This window comes from Ovis aries, chromosome 8 (assembly GCF_016772045.2).
Source record: "Ovis aries strain OAR_USU_Benz2616 breed Rambouillet chromosome 8, ARS-UI_Ramb_v3.0, whole genome shotgun sequence".
NCBI classification, from domain to species: Eukaryota; Metazoa; Chordata; class Mammalia; order Artiodactyla; family Bovidae; genus Ovis; species Ovis aries.
This window is the reverse complement of record NC_056061.1, coordinates 82,188,568-82,211,135: the sequence shown is the minus strand read 5'-3', so window position 1 is coordinate 82,211,135 and position 22,568 is coordinate 82,188,568. Positions and strand designations below refer to the sequence as shown.

Genomic DNA, 22,568 nt, shown 5'->3' with positions numbered 1-22,568 from the left:
CAGACAGAGGAGGTCATGATGGCCTGCTCTGCCCTCGTGCCCTGCTGGGCGATGCAGGCCCATGGGTGACCCCAGGTCAGGAGAACCACCTGGCTGGCTTGTGGATCCCCAAGCAACAACAACTGACTATTTGTTTAAGCCACTAAGCTTTGGGACTGCCTGTTATTTAGGAAAACTAACTGACACAATGGGGCCCACTGGAGAAGGGAGTGGCAAGCCACTTCAGTTTTCTTGCCTTGAGAACCCCATGAACAGTATGAAAAGGCAAAATGATAGGATACTGAAAGAGGAACTCCCCAGGTGAGTAGGTGCCCAATATGCTACTGGAGATCAGTGGAGAAATAACTCCAGAAAGAATGAAGGGATGGAGCCAAAGAAAAAACAACACCCAGTTGTGGATGTGACTGGTGATAGAAGCAAGGTCCGATGCTGTAAAGAGCAATATTGCATAGGAACCTGGAATGGCAGGTCCATGCATCAAGGCAAATTGGAAGTGGTCAAACAGGAGATGGCAAGAGTGAACGTTCACATTCTAGGAATCAGCGAACTAAAATGGACTGGAATGGGTGAATTTAACTCAGATGACCATTATATCTACTACTGAGGGCAGGAATCCCTCAGAAGAAATGGAGTAGCCATCATGGTCAACAAAAGAGTCCGAAATGCAGTACTGGGATGCAATCTCAAAAACGACAGAATGATCTCTGTTCGTTTCCAAGGCAAACCATTCAGTATCACAGTAATCCAAGTCTATGCCCCAACCAGCAACTCTGAAGCTGAAGTTGAACGGTTCTATGAAGACCTACAAGACCTTTTAGAACTAACACCCCCAAAAGATGTCCTTTTCATTACAGGAGATTGGAATGCAAAAGTAGGAAGTCAAGAAACACCTGGAGTAACAGGCAAATTTGGCCTTGGAATGCAGAATGAAGCAGGGCAAAGACTAATAGAGTTCTGCCAAGAAAATGCACTGGTCATAGCAAACACCCTCTTCCAACAACACAAGAGAAGACTCTACACATGGACATCACCAGATGGTCAACACTGAAATCAGACTGATTATATTCTTTGCAGCCAAAGATGGAGAAGCTCTATACAGTCAACAAAAACAAGACCAGGAGCTGACTGTGGCTCAGATCATGAACTCCTAATTGCCACATTCAGACTGAAACTGAAGAAAGTAGGGAAAACCACTAGACCATTCAGGTATGACCTAAATCAAATCCCTTATGATTATACAGTGGAAGTGAGAAATAGACTTAAAGGACTAGATCTGATAGAGTGCCTGATGAACTATGGAATGAGGTTCGTGACACTGTACAGGAGATAGGGATCAAGACCATACCCATGGAAAGGAAATGCAAAAAAGCAAAATGGCTGTCTGAGAAGGCCTTATAAATAGCTGTGAAAAGAAGAGAAGCAAAAGCAAAGGAGAAAAGGAAAGATATAAGCATCTGAATGCAGAGTTCCAAAGAATAGCAAGAAGAGATCAGAAAGCCTTCCTCAGCGATCAATGCAAAGAAATAGAGGAAAACAACAGAATGGAAAAGACTAGAGATCTCTTCAAGAAAATTAGAGATACCAAGGGAACATTTCATGCAAAGATGGGCTCGATAAAGGACAGAAACGGTATGTACCTAACAGAAGCAGAAGATATTAAGAGGTGGCAAGAATACATAATAGAACTATACAAAAAAGATCATCATGACCAAGATAATCACGATGGTGTGATCACTCACCTAGAGCCAGATATCCTGGAATGTGAAGTCAAATGGGCCTTAGAAATCATCACTACGAACAAAGCCAGTGGAGGTGATGGAATTCCAGTGGAGCTATTTCAAATCCTAAAAGATAACGCTGTGAAAGTGCTTCACTCAATACGCTAGCAAATTTGGAAAACTCAGCAGCGGCCACAGGACTGGAAAAGGTCAGTTTTCATTCCAATCCCAAAGAAAGGCAATGCCAAAGAATGCTCAAACTACCACACAATTGCACTCATCTCACACGCTAGTAAAGTAATGCTCAAAATTCTCCAAGCCAGGCTTCAGCAATACGTGAACCGTGAACTTCCAGATGTTCAAGCTGGTTTTAGAAAAGACAGAGGAACCAGAGATCAAATTGCCAACATCCACTGGATCACTGAAAAAGCAAGAGAGTTCCAGAAAAACATCTATTTCTGCTTTATTGACTATGCCAAAGCCTATAACTGTGTGGATCACAATAAACTGTGGACAATTCTGAAAGAGATGGAAATACCAGACCACCTGACCTGCCTCTTGAGAAATCTATATGCAGGTTAGGAAGCAACAGTTAGAACTGGACATGGAACAACAGCCTGGTTCCAAATAGGAAAAGGAGTACGTCGAGGCTGTATATTGTCACCCTGCTTATTTAACTTCTATGCAGAGTACATCATGAGAAACGCTGGGCTGGAAGAAGCACAAGCTGGAATCAAGATTGCCAGGAGAAATATCAATCGCCTCAGATATGCAGATGACACCACTCTTATGGCAGAAAGTGAAGAGGAACTCAAAAGCCTCTTGATGAAAGTGAAAGAGGAGAGTGAAAAAGTTGGCTTAAAGCTCAACATTCAGAAAATGAGATCATGGCATCTGGTCCCATCATTTCATGGGAAATAGATGGGGAAACAGAGGAAACAGTGCAAGGAGATCCAACCAGTCCATTCTGAAGGAGAGCAGCCCTGGGATTTCTTTGGAGGGAATGATGCTGAAGCTGAAACTCCAGGACTTTGGCTACCTCATGCGAAGAGCTGACTCACTGGAAAAGACTCTGATGCTGGGAGGGATTGGGGGCAAGAGAAGGGGATGACAGAGGATGAGATGGCTGGATGGCATCACTGACTCGATGGACATGAGTCTGAGTGAACTCTGGGAGTTGGTGATGGACAGGGAGGCCTGGCGTGCTTCGATTCATGGGGTTGCAAAGAGTCGGACATGACTGAGCGACTGAACTGAACTGAACTGGCCTAACCTTCCCGAGTGCTCCTAGATAAATAATGTTAATAAACTAAACAGTAATGTACTCTATGCCAGGAGTCCCAGTTTTAATGTTACCTTTGAAAAATCCTACTGCTTCCCTTTAAAATAATACGGGCTATCTTAAATTCATAAGCCATACCCTAATTAGTTAACATCTACCTGAATCTAGATAATATATTCTTTTAAAAAGTCATTTTAAATGACTTTGTCCATTTCTTGTCCACAACAGCAATTTAAATACTATTTTACCAAGAAATTAAGAGTGCTTCTTCATTAAAAAAAAAAAAAAAAAAACAGTAAATGTAAGCTTTCATGTCTTCTACAATTAAAAATAGAGCCGATTTACTTATACACACCTGGCACGCTGTATAAAACTACATATATTTTTTTCTAACCAGCAATTCTTTTTTAACCATCAGTACTGCACAAGCAACAGGGAAGGAATTCATGTGGGTTTGAAAGATCAGCCTGTTAAGAAAATAAAATCTTAAACATAAATCCTTAAGAGACCAATTTAAACATAACAGTTCTCTTACCGGATTTGTAATTGTGATGATTTCGCCTTCATTAACCGTCAGTTCATTATTTCCAGGTTCAGCAGAAAAATCATACATAACCCGAGCCTATTGGAAGGAAAGAGAAAAAGAGGAAGTTACAAATGTAAACGTAACAGTAAAAAAAAAAGAAAAAAAGAACCATCTATACCGCTCACTTTGTGAACAACATGTCATGACCGCGGTTGCGGTTGTTTTGGAACAAAGGAAGACGTTGGATCAAAATGATTCATCAGTGCTGTTTGTGAGGAAGAATGACACCAAGAGAGAGACCCCTGCTCTGCTCTGGGAGGAGGGAGGTTTCTGGTTGCCTCCCACACGGTACTTAGAGATTGGGCCCTGAAGAACTCAGAATAAACCCATTTCAGCAAGGGGAAAAGAACATGCGTGGCCTTCCTGGCAGGAGGCAAGAAGTGGAAATACAGACACTGTTCACTGTGGGCACACGGACTCTCAGGGACTGAGGGATCTCCACAGAAGTATGTACACACATGAGATGCACAGTCTTTAGATGAACCTCCTGCTGTTAAGACTCTCACTGTTCTTCACCTAGGGTAAATTCTGACAGTGCAGCAACCCCAGCCAACTAAAAACACAGAGATCTGAGCCTTGTGCAAGACACATTTATACTCTTCTACTAGAATCCTTCCTACTAAGAAGAAGAAAGTGTTGGTTGCTCAATCGTGTCCGACTCTCTGCAACCCCATGGACTCCAGCCCACCTGGCTTTTCTGTTCATGGGATTCTCCAGGCAAGAATACTGGAGTGGGTAGCCACGCCCTTCTCCAGGGGATCTTCCTGATCCAGGGATCGAACCCAGGTCTCCTGCATTGCAGGTGGATGCTTTACCATCTGAGCCATATGAAGACTTACCTAGGGCTCTGGTATACTTGGGTCAGGGAACCTGAGCAGTTGTGATTTTCAAAATTTTTCTTGCCATGGAATCTGAATCTCATAGAAAATAGGCTAAAGGGAAGCTGTTCTGGTTGATGTGAGGTGGGGCTGCTCTTTCAGGCCCTTCCTCAAGCAGATGCTTGAGGCACCAACCCTGAGATGTGGGTTCCTTGGAATAACTAACCGCCATGCATGTATTCCAAGAGAGACAACCACCGCTGTAAAAAATACATATACTTTTATAATATGTTATGTGCATTTAATCCATCTCAAATTCTAAATAATTGTCTTTTCATGGACTGTCTTATAGAAGAAAGTCCATCTTACAAATTGAGACCACATGTACCTCTGAAATGTGGTTTGTTTTAAACTTATCCTGCTGCTTCCTGGTGGCTCAGCGGTAAAGCATCCACCTGCCAAAGCAGGAGAGGTGGGCTCGATCCCTGGTCAGGGAGGATCCACATGCTGCGGAGCAACTAAGCCCGTGTGCACAACTGCTGGGCCTGTGCTCTAGAGCCGTGAGTAGCAGCTACTGGAGGCCCTGCGCCTGGAGCCTGAGCTCCATGACAAGAGAAGCCACCACAAGGAGCCTGCGCACCACAACCAAGAGTGGCCCTCGCTTTCCGTAACCACAGAAAGCCCATGCAGCAATGAAGACCAAACAATGAATATAAATAAATAAACAGAATTATATATAAAAAAGTAATTGTCCTAAGAGGCAAAGCGACGTCTGCCTACAGGGTTCATCAACCAGGACTAGCGGGCCTACACTCCTTTAACACGCGTTTGCTGCACACCGACCGCGCGGCGAGAACTGCGCTGGCCAGTGCTTCCTCCACACCTGCTTAAGGACACCTGAAATGCTTCTAACAGGGGCCAAGGATTCACATCCAGTGGCAAAAGATCAGGGGAAAAGACCCCAAATTCTAATGTACTTTGAAATACGTCAAAAATAATAAGATGAACTGGTGGAGGAAAGCGATAAAGCAGGTACAGTAAGTAAACTTATTTATGGAATCTTGATGGGGGTTCATGGTATCCAATGGAAAATGAGTTCAACTTTTCTACATGCTTGAAATTTTTCATAATAAAATGTTGGAAAGAAACGAACAGTAGTGCATGGCATCAGATCCTTTACTTTTACACACTGGGAAGGGGGACTGAGAGCCAGGCTCGGGCAGAGAGAGAATTCTGCAAGTGCCACCGTTTTCCTGAGGTCACTACGGGGACAGCGACCCTGGGCTGAGGTATGTTCCTCACGCAGCTGTAAAAGGAGATAGAATTCAGCTTGTCCCATTGGGGACTAAAACATGTTTTTATAAACATGTCAAACCAACCTCAATCCCTCACGCAATGAGGGCAGATAGGAGATAAAGGCCTGAGGAGGGAGGTGGGGGGCTCCCCAGGCCAGGACGCACCCCCAGGACAAGAGCCAGACGAGGAACCTACTGTTTTGATCCTGCTCCTTGAGGATCCGTTAACAATTTTTTTGATCCACTTAAATCCAACCAACCCTCAGATACAGAACCGCAAAAGCCTCTCGTTTACTAAACTTAACAACTTGGTGAAACAGAATGTGAAACAAGTCAAAAATAAAAAAATGGAAACTCCCCTACACATTTAAATATTACTGAACATGTACCCACGGAAAATGTCTATAAACACTGTAGGTTTATTTTAAACACTGACTTAGGACTTTTTTTTTTTTAAACCTAGAGATGTTTAAGAATTATAACTGAGACTAACTTTGGGGCAGATTTAAAAAGTATATCCCCAAATGAGCATAAATGTCAACAGGAAAAAAACAAAAGCCACTGAGCAGAGAAGAGCAACTCGGTTGCTCCAGGTGAGCAGGTTTAGCGCAGATTGGAAGCCCGCCCACACCCACTCCGCTCCAGTCTTATCGCAGCCTCCAGGTCGCCTCACCTTCCCACCCTCCCCACCACTACAGCAACTATGCAAGCAAAGATGCTGACCTCCACCTCAACTGCCAAGCCGCCGACTACTGGTTGTTGAAAGAAAAGGTTGTTTTTCTCACTCCCTTTTCCAGTAGTTAGGATGGGCTTCCCTGGTGGCACAGAGGTTAAAGCGTCTGCCCCCAATGCGGGAGACCTGGGTTTGATCCCTGGCTCGGGAAGATCCCCTGGAGAAGGAAATGGCAACCCACTCCAGTATTCTTGCCTGGAGAATCCTATGGACGGAGGAGCCTGGTAGGCTACAGTCCGCGGGGTCGCAAAGAGTCGGACACGACTGAGCGACTTCACCTTACCTTACCTCTCCAGTAGTAGCTGTTCTTCAAGAAACAGCTCCAAGCATTTCAAGGGCTAAATTTCCACAGTTCCTGGTCAGTCAGAATTGGTGGCACCCATTGAGAATGGCTCCAAAATTAATTTTCTTCTGTAAATTTTTTTTAAGAATAGACTACCAGTAAAATTGATACATGCTTTTAAAAATGTTTTTCCAAAAATGGGTTGAAGTGTGTTCTCCTGAAACATGATGCACTTGGAGGAGATTTCTAACTGGCCAACTGGACAAGCACTGGGGCTTGAGAAACCTCCAAGACAAAGAGAAACATAAACATAAATTCATTGCGTAGGAATATGTTTCCAAGAAACGAACAGAATGATCTTAAGTCTCCGTGTAACAAAAGGCAATTATACAATCACAAGTAGGAAGAAATCCTTCGGAATACTTACACTAAACCAATCAAACTGTACCATCCACTGCCGTGTCACTCCGCCCAGCCTCCACTCCACTCATGCACGGTTCTGGAAATACTTGGACCAAGGGAATCCTAAGGCCATGTTGTGACCAAACTGCTGGAGGCTGGGACGACTCTGAGACACTTTCTACCCAGATTGGCCCAGATCAAAGCTTCTTCATGTGGTGTACAGAACAATCAGAAGAAAGCGTCTGAACAGTTCTTGGATGTGGTGGCATCAAACTAGCCATATCACACATAGCATCACTATTACCCCAATCACTAATATATGAAACATGAGCTACCAGGGAAAGAACTCTGCAATTCACATCAAAAGGTTTAAAGAGCATCTAGAACTCAAGAAAAAGACTGGCAACCCACCAGGAAAATGGGCAGAGAAACACGGTTCACAGAAAAAAATAAATGGTCCTTATACTATTTATGTGTGGGGGAAAAAAATGCTCAATTCCACACATAAAGGAAGACAAGTTAATCTGGCAGATGTAGTCAGATTTCCCTTTTTTGGGGACTCTACTATTTAAACCTCTGCCAGCAATATGAAAGAAATGGTTCTCCCCAGCTTCACAAACAGAATCAATCACCCAACCTTTGTATTTCTGCTCAGCTGATAAGTGAGAAATTTTGCCTCAATACAGTTTGCAAGATCCATTTACCTTTAGATCCAGAAGTCTCATTTTGAGGATCCGTTCCCTACATGCATGTGTGTACCAAGTCATTTAGGGCGGCACTGTTTGCAATATGAAAAGACTGCAACCACCCTAGTAGCTACTAAAAGGGAACTCGTTACATAAACCATGGTATACCATCCCAAGAAAATATGCAGCGATGAACGCATGGGAACAATCTCTATGTACTGACATGAACTACGGTTCATTAACTGAGGACAGCTAGCTAGCTGCACAATAGGGCATGTAGTATGCTACTTCTTTCATAGGCAGAAGAATACTTATATTTGTCAGTACTTCCATAAAGAAGCACTAGATAATTAAAAGAAATTCTTTTAACACTGATTGCCTATAGAGATGGGAGAGGAAAATGAGTGGATAAGAATAGTGAGATTTCTCAGTTTATTTCTTATCATTTTAACTGTGTACACGTATCACCTGCCCAAGAATTCTAAATGAAGATGGCGGGGGGGGTTGGGGGTGGTGAGGCGGCAGTATGACATCATTTATAGAATCAGCAAAAGATAAACTAGTTAGGAATAAAGTAAGGAGATGTGTACGGGAAAACTTTACAATATTCCTGAAAGACACAGAAAATGGGAAAAACTGAGGAGTGTGGCACATTGTTTGTAAAATAAATCTTCCCATCCCTATCTGAATACCCTCTGCAAGGTGACTTTGCCACTCCTCCCAGTATGAAGTGAAGGCTGTTTTTCCACCTCTTGACTTTGGACTTGTTCATGCGCTTCTTTGGCCGACAGGGTAACAGCAACTGTGATACAAGCAAAGGGCGTGAAGCACCTACCGGGTGGGGCCTGCCCTCCCGGTTGCCAGGATCACCTCCCAGACCACATGAGCCTCTGCAGAAGAGGGACCACCATCCCAACCCAGCCATCCCAGCCGCTCAAGGTGAGACCCTGGCACGTGGACGAGGCCACCCACGGCCATCGAGGCCTGGGCAGGCTTTTCAGACCACAAGAACCACTCACAGCCAACCTGCAGAAGTACAAGGAATAACATGCTGTCTTAACTCATTAAGTTTACAGAAAACCATGAAAAGCACCAAAGGACATCTTAGGTGAATTTTTAAAATAATCTTGCAGTGGAGGAGGACTTCAAGTACAGAACAGAAATCCTGAAGAGAGAAAAATTTCTCTTCTCCCAAAATAACACATACCTACCTTGCCTGGCAAAAGCCATTATCAACAAGATTAAAAAAAAAAAAAAAGACAAGACAGGAAAAATATGTGACTTTTATCACAGACTAAAGGTTGGCTCTCCTACGCTATGAAGGCTAACTACAAGTAAGAAATAAAAGGCTCTCAAAAATGTAAAACCTCACTTATAAAACTAAACAAATATTATTTTTCCACTATCGACTGGCAAAACAGAACAAAAACCTTTGATCAGAACATCGTGTGGGTGAGGGTGTAGGGGCAGAGACAGAGGAGTTATGTAGAACTGTTGGCAGTCAGAGGCAGCCTATCAAAATCCAACTCAGCCTCCAGGAAGTCTTCCTCCAGAAATATTCACACATTTGCAAACGGTTATTAACTGTAGCTCTGTTTACAGGAGCAAAGGACCAGGCCAGCCTGAAAGTAGGGATTGGTTAGTCAAGTAGGGCCCTGCCATGGAAGGGAATATCAAGTGCTTCAGGCAAAAAAAAAAAAAAAAAAAAACACAGGAGGGCTTGCTTATTTTTCACATGTGGAATCATCTCTAAAGTATATGTATTAAATGAGAAAATAAAGCAAAGTACACCACTGTGTCAAAAAAAAAAAAAGAAAGAAAGAAAGAAAGAAAACACATGTGCTTATCTCTGTAAAGATATACAGAAGTAACATTGCCTCTAAGAGAAGACAGCTGGCCGAAGGACGGATAGGAGAGAAATTTTCAGTGTTATCTTTATGTAACGTTTTAAGTGGTTTTTTTTTTTTTTTAATATGAACTTACTGTTCAGTCAAAAAATTATAAATCAGAAGCACTGTCTTACACCACTAACCCAGAAAGCTCAGAACCTTGCTGAAACTACCACAGTCTAGTCGGGAATGTTTCCCCAGGTATGACAAAACACAAAATGCTCCAAAGTTTAACTCAAACAATGACCGGAAGGCTCTCAGAATCCGTATTAAAGTCTACACATTCCTGGAGTTCTCATTCTGTGTGCTGCTATTTCTGTGTGTGTGTGTGTGTGTGTGTGTGTGTGTGTGTGTGTGTAAAAAGGTACTTTTACAACAACAACAAAAGCAATATAATGAAGCTAAAATAGGAAAAGTTAGAAAATGCTCCTCTTCACCCCAAAGGGCACAAGTGCTAATAGGTTTGAAAGTTCCCTTCAGAATGGTCTGCATTTGACAAGCATGTGCACGCATGCACTCGCGTACACACACACGTACACACACCCAATCAGAACCATGACACCTGTGCACCTCTGCATTTCACGTTTTATCTAGTCTTCGGACTCTTCATATCAGCACATCTACCCTGCTCTTTATCTGAGTTGCAAGTCTACTAATCACCACTCAACCTTCAGGGCAAAGCACAGGAAAACCTGCTTACCTGTGGCTAAGAAAAAACTGCACCCCACTCCAAATTCAAATAGCTTTACTGTGTTTCCTGGTTATAAAATGACATGTGCATTATAGAAAAAAAAGATAGAAGTTTACCAGCAAACAGTACCCCAAGTCTCAAACTTCAGAGACAGTAAGCAGAAAACATATATGTTCCCAGTAACAGTGGTCTGTCCATACCACCCCTGCCCCCCAGCGTGTCTTGACAATGTTTTTCATTTCTCCCCACAAAACGGGGGTGAACTGTAATTACTGTCAACGTAGTTATTATGAGCTGGCTTCAGAGCCAGACCACGAGTCCAACTTCCCATTCTACTGTTTCACCAGCCTTGTAAACTTGGCTCAATTCCTCAAAGTCTCCGGCTCAAATTCCTCAAGAATGTGATAAGGCCAACAGTTTATGCCTCATGACACAAATGATCAGGGAAGTAATGGACGTAAGGTGCTCAGAACAGTGACTGGCATAAAGGGCTCAATTAACGTTCGCTATCATGACCTCCAGCGCTCTTCCCGAGTGTTATACATACATTCTGCGTGTGCTAAAAAAACTTGCTGCCACACAAGGGAAACAGCCAGTGCCAGGTTACTGACTCACACAGAAAGTAGTTCTAGAGTCTGTTACTTCACCTGATTGAAAGAGAACCAGACCACCTGAGAGGTCAACCAGAAAGAGCCCCCCGCCCCCACCTTGTGTACGAAGGTAAGGGGTAACCCAGCAAGGCTGATGGTGGTCCACAGGGAATTCCTCAACCCTGATCATTTGAAACAATATTAGAATGATGAAAATTAATCAGACCAATTTTAAAATAAAAAGAAATCAGGTTTCTCTGTAAACAATCACTTGATTGTTTTTAATGTATGTATACAAAGATAATTGGGGGTTATTCCCAAGTGCAACAACAACAAAAAACAAAATACCAAGCAGAAGCGATAACCAAACGCATGAAGAGCCTTAGTAAAGAAAGCCTTTTCAATAAATCACACTGTGCTCCTGAGAACAAAGGTAGAACACCATAGAGACGCCTAGCTGTAACTATAATGTCATTTCATCTAAAATTCCAAAAAGATTTCTTTTTGAGAAACTGTGAATGAACTTGTCCCAAAGTACTCTGCTCACTTTATAAAGGGTACCTGAAACATAGCATGACTTGAAAAACCAAAAATGAGCAAACTTCACCTTTAGCACTTTAAGGCCACGAACAAAAATCAACAGCCAGAGATCATATGTTCAAGACTCTTAACATTTTCATCCAGCTCTATTATAAACTCAGCCTAGTTTCCAAAACAGCACAAAGTACCTAGGTTGAGAGACTGTCCCTTAAAACAAGTTCCTGCTTCAGCTGTTAGTCTCTTTTGTCCTAATGCTAGTGATCACCAGCAAGGATCACTGAGCCCTGTACTACACTGATTATTCTGTACTGAATACCCAACAACCCCATTTAGGAAAAAAAAATTATCTCTTAAAAGTTAAGAGAAATAAGTTCTCACAAAGGACTCTATCAAAATATTCTATCATACTCAGTGCTTCAAATTCCTTACAAGGACTGAAATTTCCCCTAAAAACGTATTTCTTTCAAATGCAGAGCGTGTCAGAGCGCTGAGTGCTGGGGAAAGCACAGCAAAGGGCGCCCGAGCTGTGGCGCAGCTTCTCTGCTGTCTGGAGGCTTCATGGATCAATTGAAACACTGCCCACACGCAAAATCGCAAAAAAAGAAACTTGTCCCCAAGAACATCATCATTTTTCTGATAGAACTCGATTCAACCCAAGGCCTTTTAGGATAAAGCTACTAAAAGGAGAGACTAAAAAAACTACAGTATAGACCAAGCAAAATTTAGGAAAAAAAAAAAAAGGAAAACTAGAACATAAAGTGAATAACTGATACATCAAAATCTAGTCGTGAAAACAACTAATCAAGGAAACTCCCTGGAGGCCCAGTGGTTAGGACTCTGCTCTTTCACTGCCAACCGCCTGGGGTTGGATCCCTGGGAGGAGAACTAAGATCCTATAAACCTCACAGCAGGGCCAAGAAAAAAAGAAAATCAACCAATCAACAAAGAAGTAACTGATATTAGATTTGCTGGTACCACATACTGACAAAAACAGCTAGAAAACTGGACAAAGTATACAAAGTAACAGTTTCCAGAGACTCCCAAAAGGACAGCACAGGAAAGGAAACTCGGAGAGAAAGGAGAGGGGAGATGAGTTCTGTGAAGGCTCTGGCTTTCTGACAGGCAGGACTTTCTGACCAAGTGCTGGGAGAAGCCAAGAGCCCCAGGCAGGAAGCACAGGTCCTGCGAAGTTGACAAGACAGAGACGAAAATTCCAGGAGGCTAACGCGGCTAGTCAAGGCTATGGTTTTTCCAGTGGTCATGTATGGATGTGAGAGTTGGACTGTGAAGAAGGCTGAGTGCTGAAGAATTGACGCTTTTGAACTGTGGTGTTGGAGAAGACTCGAGAGTCCCTTGGACTGCAAGGAGATCCAACTGGTCCATTCTGAAGGAGATCAGCCCTCGGTGTTCTTTGGAAGGAATGATGCTAAAGCTGAAACTCCAGTACTTTGGCCACCTCATGAGAAGAGCTGACTCATTGGAAAAGACCCTGATGCTGGGAGGGATTCGGGGCAGGAGGAGAAGGGGACGACAAAGGATGAGATGGCTGGATGGCATCACCGACTCGATGGACATGAGTTTGCGTGAACTCCGGGAGTTGGTGATGGACAGGGAGGCCTGGCGTGCTGCAATTCATGGGGTCGCAAAGAGTTGGACACGACTGAGCGACTGAACTGAACTGAACTGAAGGCGGCTGAAATCTGAGAACAAACTACCAGAAAGGAGTTACTCAGGGAAAAAGCTCCAGAAACCTGCGCAAAGGTCTCCTTGAGCTAGTTGGTAACTATGGAACTGCACACAACTGGGCAAACTGCTTTAAGGCCTGGCAAAGGTCAACTCTTGGGAGCCGCAGGGTCAAAAAACTGTCAGAGGTCAGGCAGAACTGGAAGATACTAGAGCTCTGACTAGCCAGAGAGGGAAATTCCACTGAATACACCCAAAGCATTTAAGGTAGTAACCCCAGGCAGGCTAGGGCTAAAAAAGGCTACCCTGGACTCAACACACTCAGAAGTTACTCTTGAAAGAAAGGAACTGATGCAACATCACCCATAAAGGGATATACCTTAAAAGCAGCCAAAGATGGCGGCGAGGGCCAGACACATGCCACACCAAGGAGCAAAGAATGACCACAGGTTTCTTACTAGAAACAATACAGTCAAAATCCACCTGTAAAGCCGTGAAAAATAACAAAACTGTCAACAGAATTCTGTGCCCATCAAAAACATCCTTCAAAACTAAACATAACACAAAGACATTTCCAGATGAAAGCTAAATTTGTCACCAGCAAACCAACACTACCAGAAATATTAAAGGAAGCTGTTTAACCAGAAGGAAAATGATATCAGACAAACACCTGAATTTACACCAAAGAAAGAGCGTCAGAAATAATATGTAGGCCAAAAAAAAAAAAAAAAAAACAAAACACAAACCTCATCGTTTAATTTCCGTAAAAGATATCTGACTTTAAAAAGTCAGATAACTGACTTTTGAAACAAGAATAACGACAGTGTAAAATGTACAACAGAAAACAGCACAAAGGTCAGGAAGCAGATATAGAAGCGTGCTGCTGCTGCTAAGTCACTTCAGTCGTGTCCTACTCTGTGCGACCCCATAGACAGACGGCAGCCCACCAGGCTCCCTCATCCCTGGGATTCTCCAGGCAAGAACGCTGGAGTGGGTTGCCATTGCCTTCTCCAATGCATGAAAGTGAAAAGTGAAAGTGAAGTCGCTCAGTCGTGTCCAACTCTTAGTGACCCCATGGAATGCAGCCCACCAGGCTCCTCAGTCCACGGGATTTTCCAGGCGAGAGTACTGGAATGGGGTGCCATCGCCTTCTCCATAGGAACGTACTGGGTTCTCATAGCATGCGACGTGCTGTATTGTTATCTGAAGTTAGAAATGTGTTAAGATACCAATGCATACTGTGAACCTAAGGGCTATCATGGATGGATGGATGGAAGGAAGAAAATAAATACTCCAATTAAAAGACAGATTGTCAACTTGATAAAAAGTAAGACCCTGGGCTTCCCTGGTCACATAGTGGATAAGAATCGTCTGCCAATGCAGGGGACAATGGGCTCAATCCCTGATCCGCGAAGATCACACATACTGTGGAGCAACTAAGTCCATGCACCGCAACTACTGAGCCCACGGCTCAAGAGCCCATGTTCTGCAACAAGAGGCAAATATATAAAAGAAAAAAGATCTGCAGATACGCTATTTATGAGAAATGCACTTTAAGAGACAGAAAACTTGGAAGGTAAGAAGAGATGGCAGCACTACTGCGGGGACTCTAGCTCACATAAAGAGCCAGGGCGGGGTGCAGAGGAAGCGCACACAGACCTCCCACCAGGACTGAGTCACCAGGTAGACAAGAACCAAGAGGCAGGATCCCTGACCGCCTGTGGACCTGACTCTGGCTATGCGTGCAAGCAGCAGGCAGGCAGATGGCACTGCAAAGCTCCTTCTGCCACGAGAGACAGGGAAGGAAGACAACTGGTCCTGGGAAAAGGCCAGTTTAACAGAATATATGTATTTCAGAAAGTAGACAAGAATTTCACAAGACATAGTAGGCAAACTTCAACGTCAGAAAAAAAAAAAAAAAATGGTGCACCAGGTACTGGATTTACTCTCCAACTTCAAACAAGTCAAACGCTGACCAAAATCTAAGAATCGGCTCAGCAGCTCTGGAGAGTGATCCTGGAGAGAGTGAGGATGAGCCCAAGAACTGGGAAGGGGAGACCAGGCAGAGGCTGTTGATGCGCGAGTGGGGAGGCGCTGGAGGCCAGGGTTCACAGGGGAGGGTGCGGGAGAGGAAGGGGCCGCACACAGGCTGCCCTGGAGACCTGCAGAGGGACCATCGCTCAGAGTCCCCGGCTGAGAACTGATCAGCGCGCACAGCAAGAAAACCGCCCAAGGAGCACGCAGGACAACCTCCAAGGGTGTAATTAAGAGATATGTAGGATACGCTGCTAGCATTTTGCAAAACTGACTTCAGTTTATAAAATCAAGACATTTATGCTTGCCTAGAAAACGGTAAATTTACATTACATATATTTTACCATGATTTTTAAAGTCCATGCAAATAAATAGTACAATGGTGGGGGGAGGGGAACACAACTAATGTTACCCTAATTGCACTGCGTTCCTTCTATGGAATTAGCTTTCTGTGGCTGATGGTACACCCCCTAACACATGGACAGCCCCCAGCAACTAGCAGTAATGTGGGTTTAAAAGTCAAAGAAACAAAGATGTAATCTCAAAAGTGGCCTGCCAGAAGTGTTAAACAAAGTAAAATACTTTCAGTGTAGACACCAAGCATACAAAGCAGATGTGATGAGCTGCACACTGTAAAACCACTTTAAATTTTTTTGCTTTAGGGCACTTTTGGGGGCTTACATGTAAGCACATGACCTCGGCTGTAATTTCAAAAAACAGGGACTTCCCTGGAGATGCACTGGTTTGGATTCCATCACTGCTGAGGGGGCGAGTTCAGTCCCTGTGAGAACCGAGATCCTACAAGCTCTAGTGTTGGGGGGAAAAAAAAATGAAAGGAAGGAAGGGAGGAGAAGAGAGGCCAGGAGAAAGCTCTCACAGACTACAAAGATAACCGCCCCCTACGCTATATGCTCAGAGGCTCTTAGCCAGTTACACTTTCTAACTATTCCATGATTTTATTTAACTTCTCTGCTCTCTCCTTCTCCTTAGCATTTAAACCACTCTTTAAAGAATTCCTACTTCAACCCCAAATACTCCTTGGACCTACGTCTTAACATTTCTAAGAAATTTGAATTTATTGTGCGTGCTCGCTCAGTCATGTCTGACTCTTTGTGATCTCATGGACTGTATTCTGCCAGGATCCTCTGTCCACGGAATTCTCCAGGCAAGAATACAGGTGTGGGTTGCCATTTTCTCCTCCAGGGGATCTTCCCAACCCAGAGATCGAACCCAGGTCTTCTTTACCACCGTGCCACCTGGGAAGCCTCAACCCCAAATACTCCTCTGACCAATGCCTTCTCTTAACTTCTCTAAGAAATATGAATTTATTACTTTAATTAATACTACTTTCTTACTGGAGTATAGCTGGATTTAGTGTTAATGGCTGCTGCATAGAAAGGTGATCCAGTTACATATATAATCTCTTCCATATTCTTTGCCAGTATGATTTATCACAGGATACTGTTCCCCATGCTACGCAGTAGGACTTTGCTGTTTATCCATCCTATATGCAATAGCTGGCATCTGCTAATCCCAAACTCCCAATCCATCTCCCCAACCTGGCAACCACAAGCCTGCTTTCTAGGTCTGAGTAGGGTTTTGTTTCGTAGGTCAGTTCATTCGTGTCTCACTTTAGATCCACATATAAGTGATAGAGTATAGTACCTGTCTCTTCTGGACTTAGTGTGGTGATCTCTCTGTCCATCTAAACGGCTGTGAATGGCGCTGTTCCCAGCTTTTCCATGGCTGAGCAGTATCCCACTGCATATCTGTACCACATCTTCTTCATCCGTTCAAAAGAAACTTGAATTTTAAGACAAGCTGTCCATGGTCACTGTGTCTACCCCATTCGCTGCTCACTCTTCACCCCACAGTAGCCGAGCTTTGCCCGTGTAAGGACACTGGAATGGCTCTGTCAAGGCCACGAGCGGCCCTCCTGGAGGGAAACTAGTGGACCTGCGGGGCCCTCACCTCACTCCGCCTCCTGGCTGTGTGGGACACCGCCGTCCACTTCCTCCTCCTTGAAACATTCCTCCCTTTGCATCACCATGTGCGACCTCTTCTGACTGTCTTCTCTCCTTTCTCAGGCTTTCTTTTTGGAGGCAGGCTACCCTGAAAAAGTTCATGTTCCTGGGATCCGGTGCTCTTCTCACTGGACATACTCTCCCCAGGTGACAGTCACCCTGACAACTTCGGCCTGCCATCTTTATACTGATGAATCCCACATCTGAACACACCTCCCCTCTTCCCTGACTTGATCAAATCCTGCTCTTCTTTCAGGCCCCTTAATTCACTGAGATTTCACTTGTGGGAGACATCCTATGACCGCCAAAACCTGCTGGGTCTCTCCTCCAGGCTGCCTTTGGGCCTACACTATACCTCCCCAGCGCTGTGCTTGCACGGTATTATTCCTGCTTGCTGACCTGTGGTGCATCTTCTACTGAACTGTAAGTTCCTTCTCGATCGTGTTCAGCACAGCGCCTGACACAGCAAGCACTCAAATACATATTTATTAAAGGAATGAATGATTAATCAATGTACTGCACAGTTTGGTATCTATGACATAACAGGTGTTTGATGCTCAAATTAATGAATTCATTGCCATTTCCAAGTAAGTTTCACTTATTTCAGTTTTGAAGTTATAGAAAGTAGTTTTCTTGAGATGAAAAACTTCATTTAGTCTAGGGTTACTGCCCCAGCTAAAGAATCAAAAAGCATTTAATAGGCAATCATACATCCCTTAAGTTTATAAACTAAGCTCTGTTTTGCAAAGTGCCAACGCTTGTCCCGAACATTTCTTAATTATACTTTTCCTAAATCTCTACTGTGACTGTGGGGCTAGAATTTCCCCACAGCATTCTAGGCATTTTCTGCTTAAAGCCATCAGAGACCATATTTAAAGTCTGCACTCCCCTGGGATCCTCTGTGGTTACTAGAGCGGATGATCGGATTCTAGACCAAAGCTAGGGGGCAGGCACACATTCATTTGTCAACCAAATATGTAACAGGCAGTTACTACTGCAGGGCTCCGTCCTAGGTGGACACAGTGGTGAAAAGCATCAAGGTGGCTACCTCCCCTCAGAAGTGTTTGTTTTAGGAGGTGTACAAGGTAATGCAAGTGGTGGTGGTTTAGTCACTAATTCATGTCCAACTCTTTTGTGACACCATGGACTGTAGCCTGCCAGACTCCTCTGCCCATGGAATTCTCCAGGCAACAATACTGGAGTGGGCTGCCATTTCCTTCTCCAGGGGATCTTTCGGAACCAGGGATCAAACCCTTTTCTCCTGCATGGCAGGCAGAAGGTTCTTTACCACTGAGCCACCTGGGAAGCAGGTGGTGGAGGTGCTGGGAAAGAGCTCAGTCAGTTGACGCAAGAGTAACAGACTGGTGGCAGCTACTTTGAAACGGGTTGTTGGGGAAGGTCACTTTTGAGGAGGCAACATGGGAGATAGGAAAGGCCAGGAAGGCCTGGTGTGCTGCAGTCCACGGGGTCGCACAGAATCGGACATGACTGAGCGACTGAACAACATCTGAGCTGACACCTATGAATGAGGGTGCCAGCGTGTGACAAGCAGGGTCTGGGGGAGGACGCAAGGCTAGCTATGGCAGAGGGGCAAGTGCAAAGGCCCAGAGGAAGCGCTGTGCAAAGCTAAGTGTAAAAGTACAAACTGGAGGTCAAATAATACAAAGCTACGTTTACGAAAACAGTTTTAAAAAATCAGCCTTTCTTTTTAGCAGGGCCTCTCCACTGTGTCTATAAACTAGCATTCAGGAGAGAAAAAAAGTATATTACTTATATAGCCTATGAATAAAACACACTGAAAATGAGCTACAGGAATTAAGCACTACTAAAACCAGAGCATTTTGCTTTTCACTTTCATGCATTGGAGAAGGAAATGGCAACCCAATCCAGTGTTCTTGCCTGGAGAATCCCAGGGACGGGGGAATTTGGTAGGCTTCCATCTATGGGGTCGCACAGAGTTGGACACGACTGAAGCGACTTACCAGCAGCAGCAAAACCAGAGCAGAAGCTGTGTTGTGTATTATGCAGGCCTCCCGCCTCCTTCCTGGGCCAGTGGTAGAAATGACTAATTGGCCAGCACAGTCTGTGCACAGCCGCAGTCCCTCCAGCAGTGCCCTCCTAGCAGCCTCTGCTTATCATCTCTGTCCTAAAAGTGCAGTAATCAAAATGGATAATTTTTTGGGGGGGAGGGGTGCGTGGGCAGGCTACGTTTGCAGGATCTTAGTTCCCTGACCAGGGATTGAACCCATGTCTCCTATAGTGGAGGCATGAAAAACCACTGGACCACCAGGGAAGTCCCAAAATGGATAAAATTTTTTAAAATACTTTTTGTTAGAAAACTCCTAAAGAATATATGCCTCACAGTCCTGCTTTAATAAATATGACACATTTTCCTGGTTTCAAAAAGACTGCCCTAACAGTACAATTCCATCATAACCATGTATTACTGGATACATCGGATATCGGAAAAGACATCGGATACTTGATTTCTAGACCACATCAGTCACACATGAAAAAATGACAGGATGACCCTCAAGTCCCTCTGGACCTGTTTAAAGAATTTAAATTAACCATCTTACACTGTTGTTGTTGTTCAGTCACTAGGCAGTGTCCGACTCTTTGCAACCCCATGGACTGCAGCACACCAGGCTTTCCTGTCCTTCACTATCCCTGGAGTTTGCTCAAACTCATGTCCATTATGTCAATGATGCCATCCAACCATCTTGTCTTCTGCTGTCTCCATCTCCTGCTCCCAATCTTTCCCAGCAACATGGTCTTTTCCAATAAGTCAGTTCTTTGAATCAGGTGACCAAAGTATTGGAGCTTCAGCATCAGTCCTTCCAATGAGTATTAGGGGCTGATTTCCTTTAGGACTGACTGGTTTCTCCAATTTGAAAGCATCGATTCTTTGGCGCTCAGCCTTCCTTATGGTCCAACTCTCACACTGGTACATGATTTCCAGAAAAACCAGAGCTTTGACTATATGGAGATGTGTCAGCAAAGTGGTATCTTGGCTTTTTAATATACTGTCTAGGTTTGTCGTATCTTACATTAATCTATTTAAATGATGCGAATGGATGCTACTATACCTAAGGATGGACTTCCTTAAGGTGACTCGGTGGTAAAGAATCCGCAGGGGAGGTGGGTTCGACCTCTGGGTTGGGAAGATGTCCTGGAGAAGGGAATGCCTGCCCACTCCAGTATTCTTGCCTGGGAGATCTCATGGACAGAGGAACCTGGTGGGCTGCAGTCCATGGGGTCGCAGAGTCGGACACGACTGAGTCACTGAGTACGCACACAAGCACTATACTTAAGTGAAATGCATAATCTTTACTCAAAACGATGTTTCTCCTTAAAGCCATCTACATAAATACACACACAGCGGGGTTACAGGACCAGCAGGGATAGCTGTTTTAAACTGACACTTGGATGAAGGCCAGTACTCTTAACGACGATTTATTTTTATCAGCGGTTCCTCTTTAGGACACTTTCTCTTCTAAATTCATATAGTTACTATAACTCATCACAGAAATACAGCTGCTGTTTATTGTATCAGAAGTATAAAGTTAAAGATACAGTAAAGTAAGATTACCAGAGAGAATTAAGTTAGGGAAATACAATATAATTTGAAGAGCTGACAATGTTTATTACACTCCCCCCCTCCAAAAAAACCCACCAAAAAACGGAAGAATGAATCATACTTAGTCAAACGAAGAGATTTAGACCAAACAGGCACCAAGAGATGGAAAAATTCAGAATGAGGGAGTCATTACATGCAAAGATGGAGAAGCCAGAAAAACTCCCTGGTGGGTCCTAACCAGATGCCTCCTACAACACAGGAAATGGGCCTCCAACCAGGTTTTTGCCAGCATCCTCTCTTCTCTTTCTAGTTGGTTCTTCCTGAAACCAAAAGCCCCTACAAAAAGAGGAAACCAAGCAGATGAGGAAAGGTGAAGTGGGACCAAGTGTTTCTAGGTGGGACGCACTTCACATGTGTCCTTCCTTAATGTTCAAAACAACCCCCAGTGGTGGTATTACTCAGTTCTGCAGGAGAAACAGCAGCTCATATCAATTACATACATCAAGTAACCTGTTTTGGGGCAGAACGCCTGGCCAATGAGCTGGAGTTCTGACCAGCTCTCTGCCCTGCAGTAAATGATGTCAGTTGCCCTGGAGCGGGTGGGCTCTTCCTACCCCCATCTTTCCTCTCAGCCAGTTAACCCAGCACACTGCTGCCAGAGGCCCTCTCGGTAAAACCAGCATCGCGTCACATATCAAAAAGTCTTAATAACAAACACCTTGTTCCCTGCGATCAAGCTCAGATCCATTTCCCTGGTGTTCACCATCCTCCAACATCTAACACCACCCTAAAAATCTAGCCCTGCCCCCCACTCCACAACACCAGGCCCTCTCCAATCACCTTTCTTCTCTCACGCAGAATCAGCACTGCGGAGTGCTCACAACATTCATGCCCTCCTCTACCCTCTTCACTGGGGGGGTAAAATCCGCCCCCATTTTGTTCAAGTTTTCATCCCTCCCTCTCGTGAGTCAGGTAAGGTAACCCCATGTCTGATTCCAGGTACTGATCTAGGCCTGATGAGCCAAGGCCCCAGTATTTCTTAATAGTGGTGCAGTTAACGCTGGCCAAGAGGAGGACAATTCTTTATACTGTGATGATCCTGGAAGTCATAAAAAGCTTAATGTCCCTGTAAGGGATAGGAAGGCATAATTACAGACAGGGAACCAACAGCCCAGAGTGACTAATTTGCTTATGGTTAGTGAGCTAGAAAGTAGCAAAGCTGGAAGTGCAACCCAGGACTGTCCTCTCCAGGACACCCAGCAGGCTCCCAGCTCTCACTCAGGAAGTCATCCACTGAATATCCACAACAGATCGTTCCGAGAGACTATAGAAACAAGCCGCCGCCCTCAGAGGCTAGTGGGAAAGACAGAAGATTACAGCAGAATCAGAGAGGATGTGGAGTTTGTCATTTGGCCAGGATCTTTCATTTCTCCATTGAGTATGGTCTTGTATCCTGTTCATGAGGTTCTCGTGGCAAGAGTACTAGAGTGGTTTGCCATTTCCCCCTCCAATGGACCATGTTTTGTCCGAACTCTTCGCTATGACCCGTCGATGTTGTGTGGCCCTGAGTGGCATGGCTCACAGCTTCACTGAGCTACTCAAGCCCCTTCACCTCGACGAAGCTGTGATCCATGAAGGCACGAGGGCCTCAAGAACAGCAGCTGTATGTCTTTACTTATTTTATATGCTCTGTGGTAAACCTAACTACCTCAGTTGCAAATTATTAAGTACTGA

The 22,568-nt window shown here is 44.3% G+C and overlaps 1 protein-coding gene across 2 annotated transcripts in view; it reads right to left on the bottom strand.

Annotated features, from left to right (window-relative positions):
• Positions 1-22,568, bottom strand: part of SNX9 (sorting nexin 9) — a 97,193-nt gene that overhangs the window by 55,206 nt on the left and 19,419 nt on the right. For both annotated transcript variants that reach the window (XR_009601538.1, XM_015097503.4), the window contains exon 2: positions 3,536-3,622. Coding sequence is in view for 1 of the 2 variants with exons in the window: in XM_015097503.4 (XP_014952989.2) it covers positions 3,536-3,622 (87 nt within the window). In the remaining variant the exon portion in view is untranslated. The remainder of the gene's footprint in view (positions 1-3,535; positions 3,623-22,568) is intronic.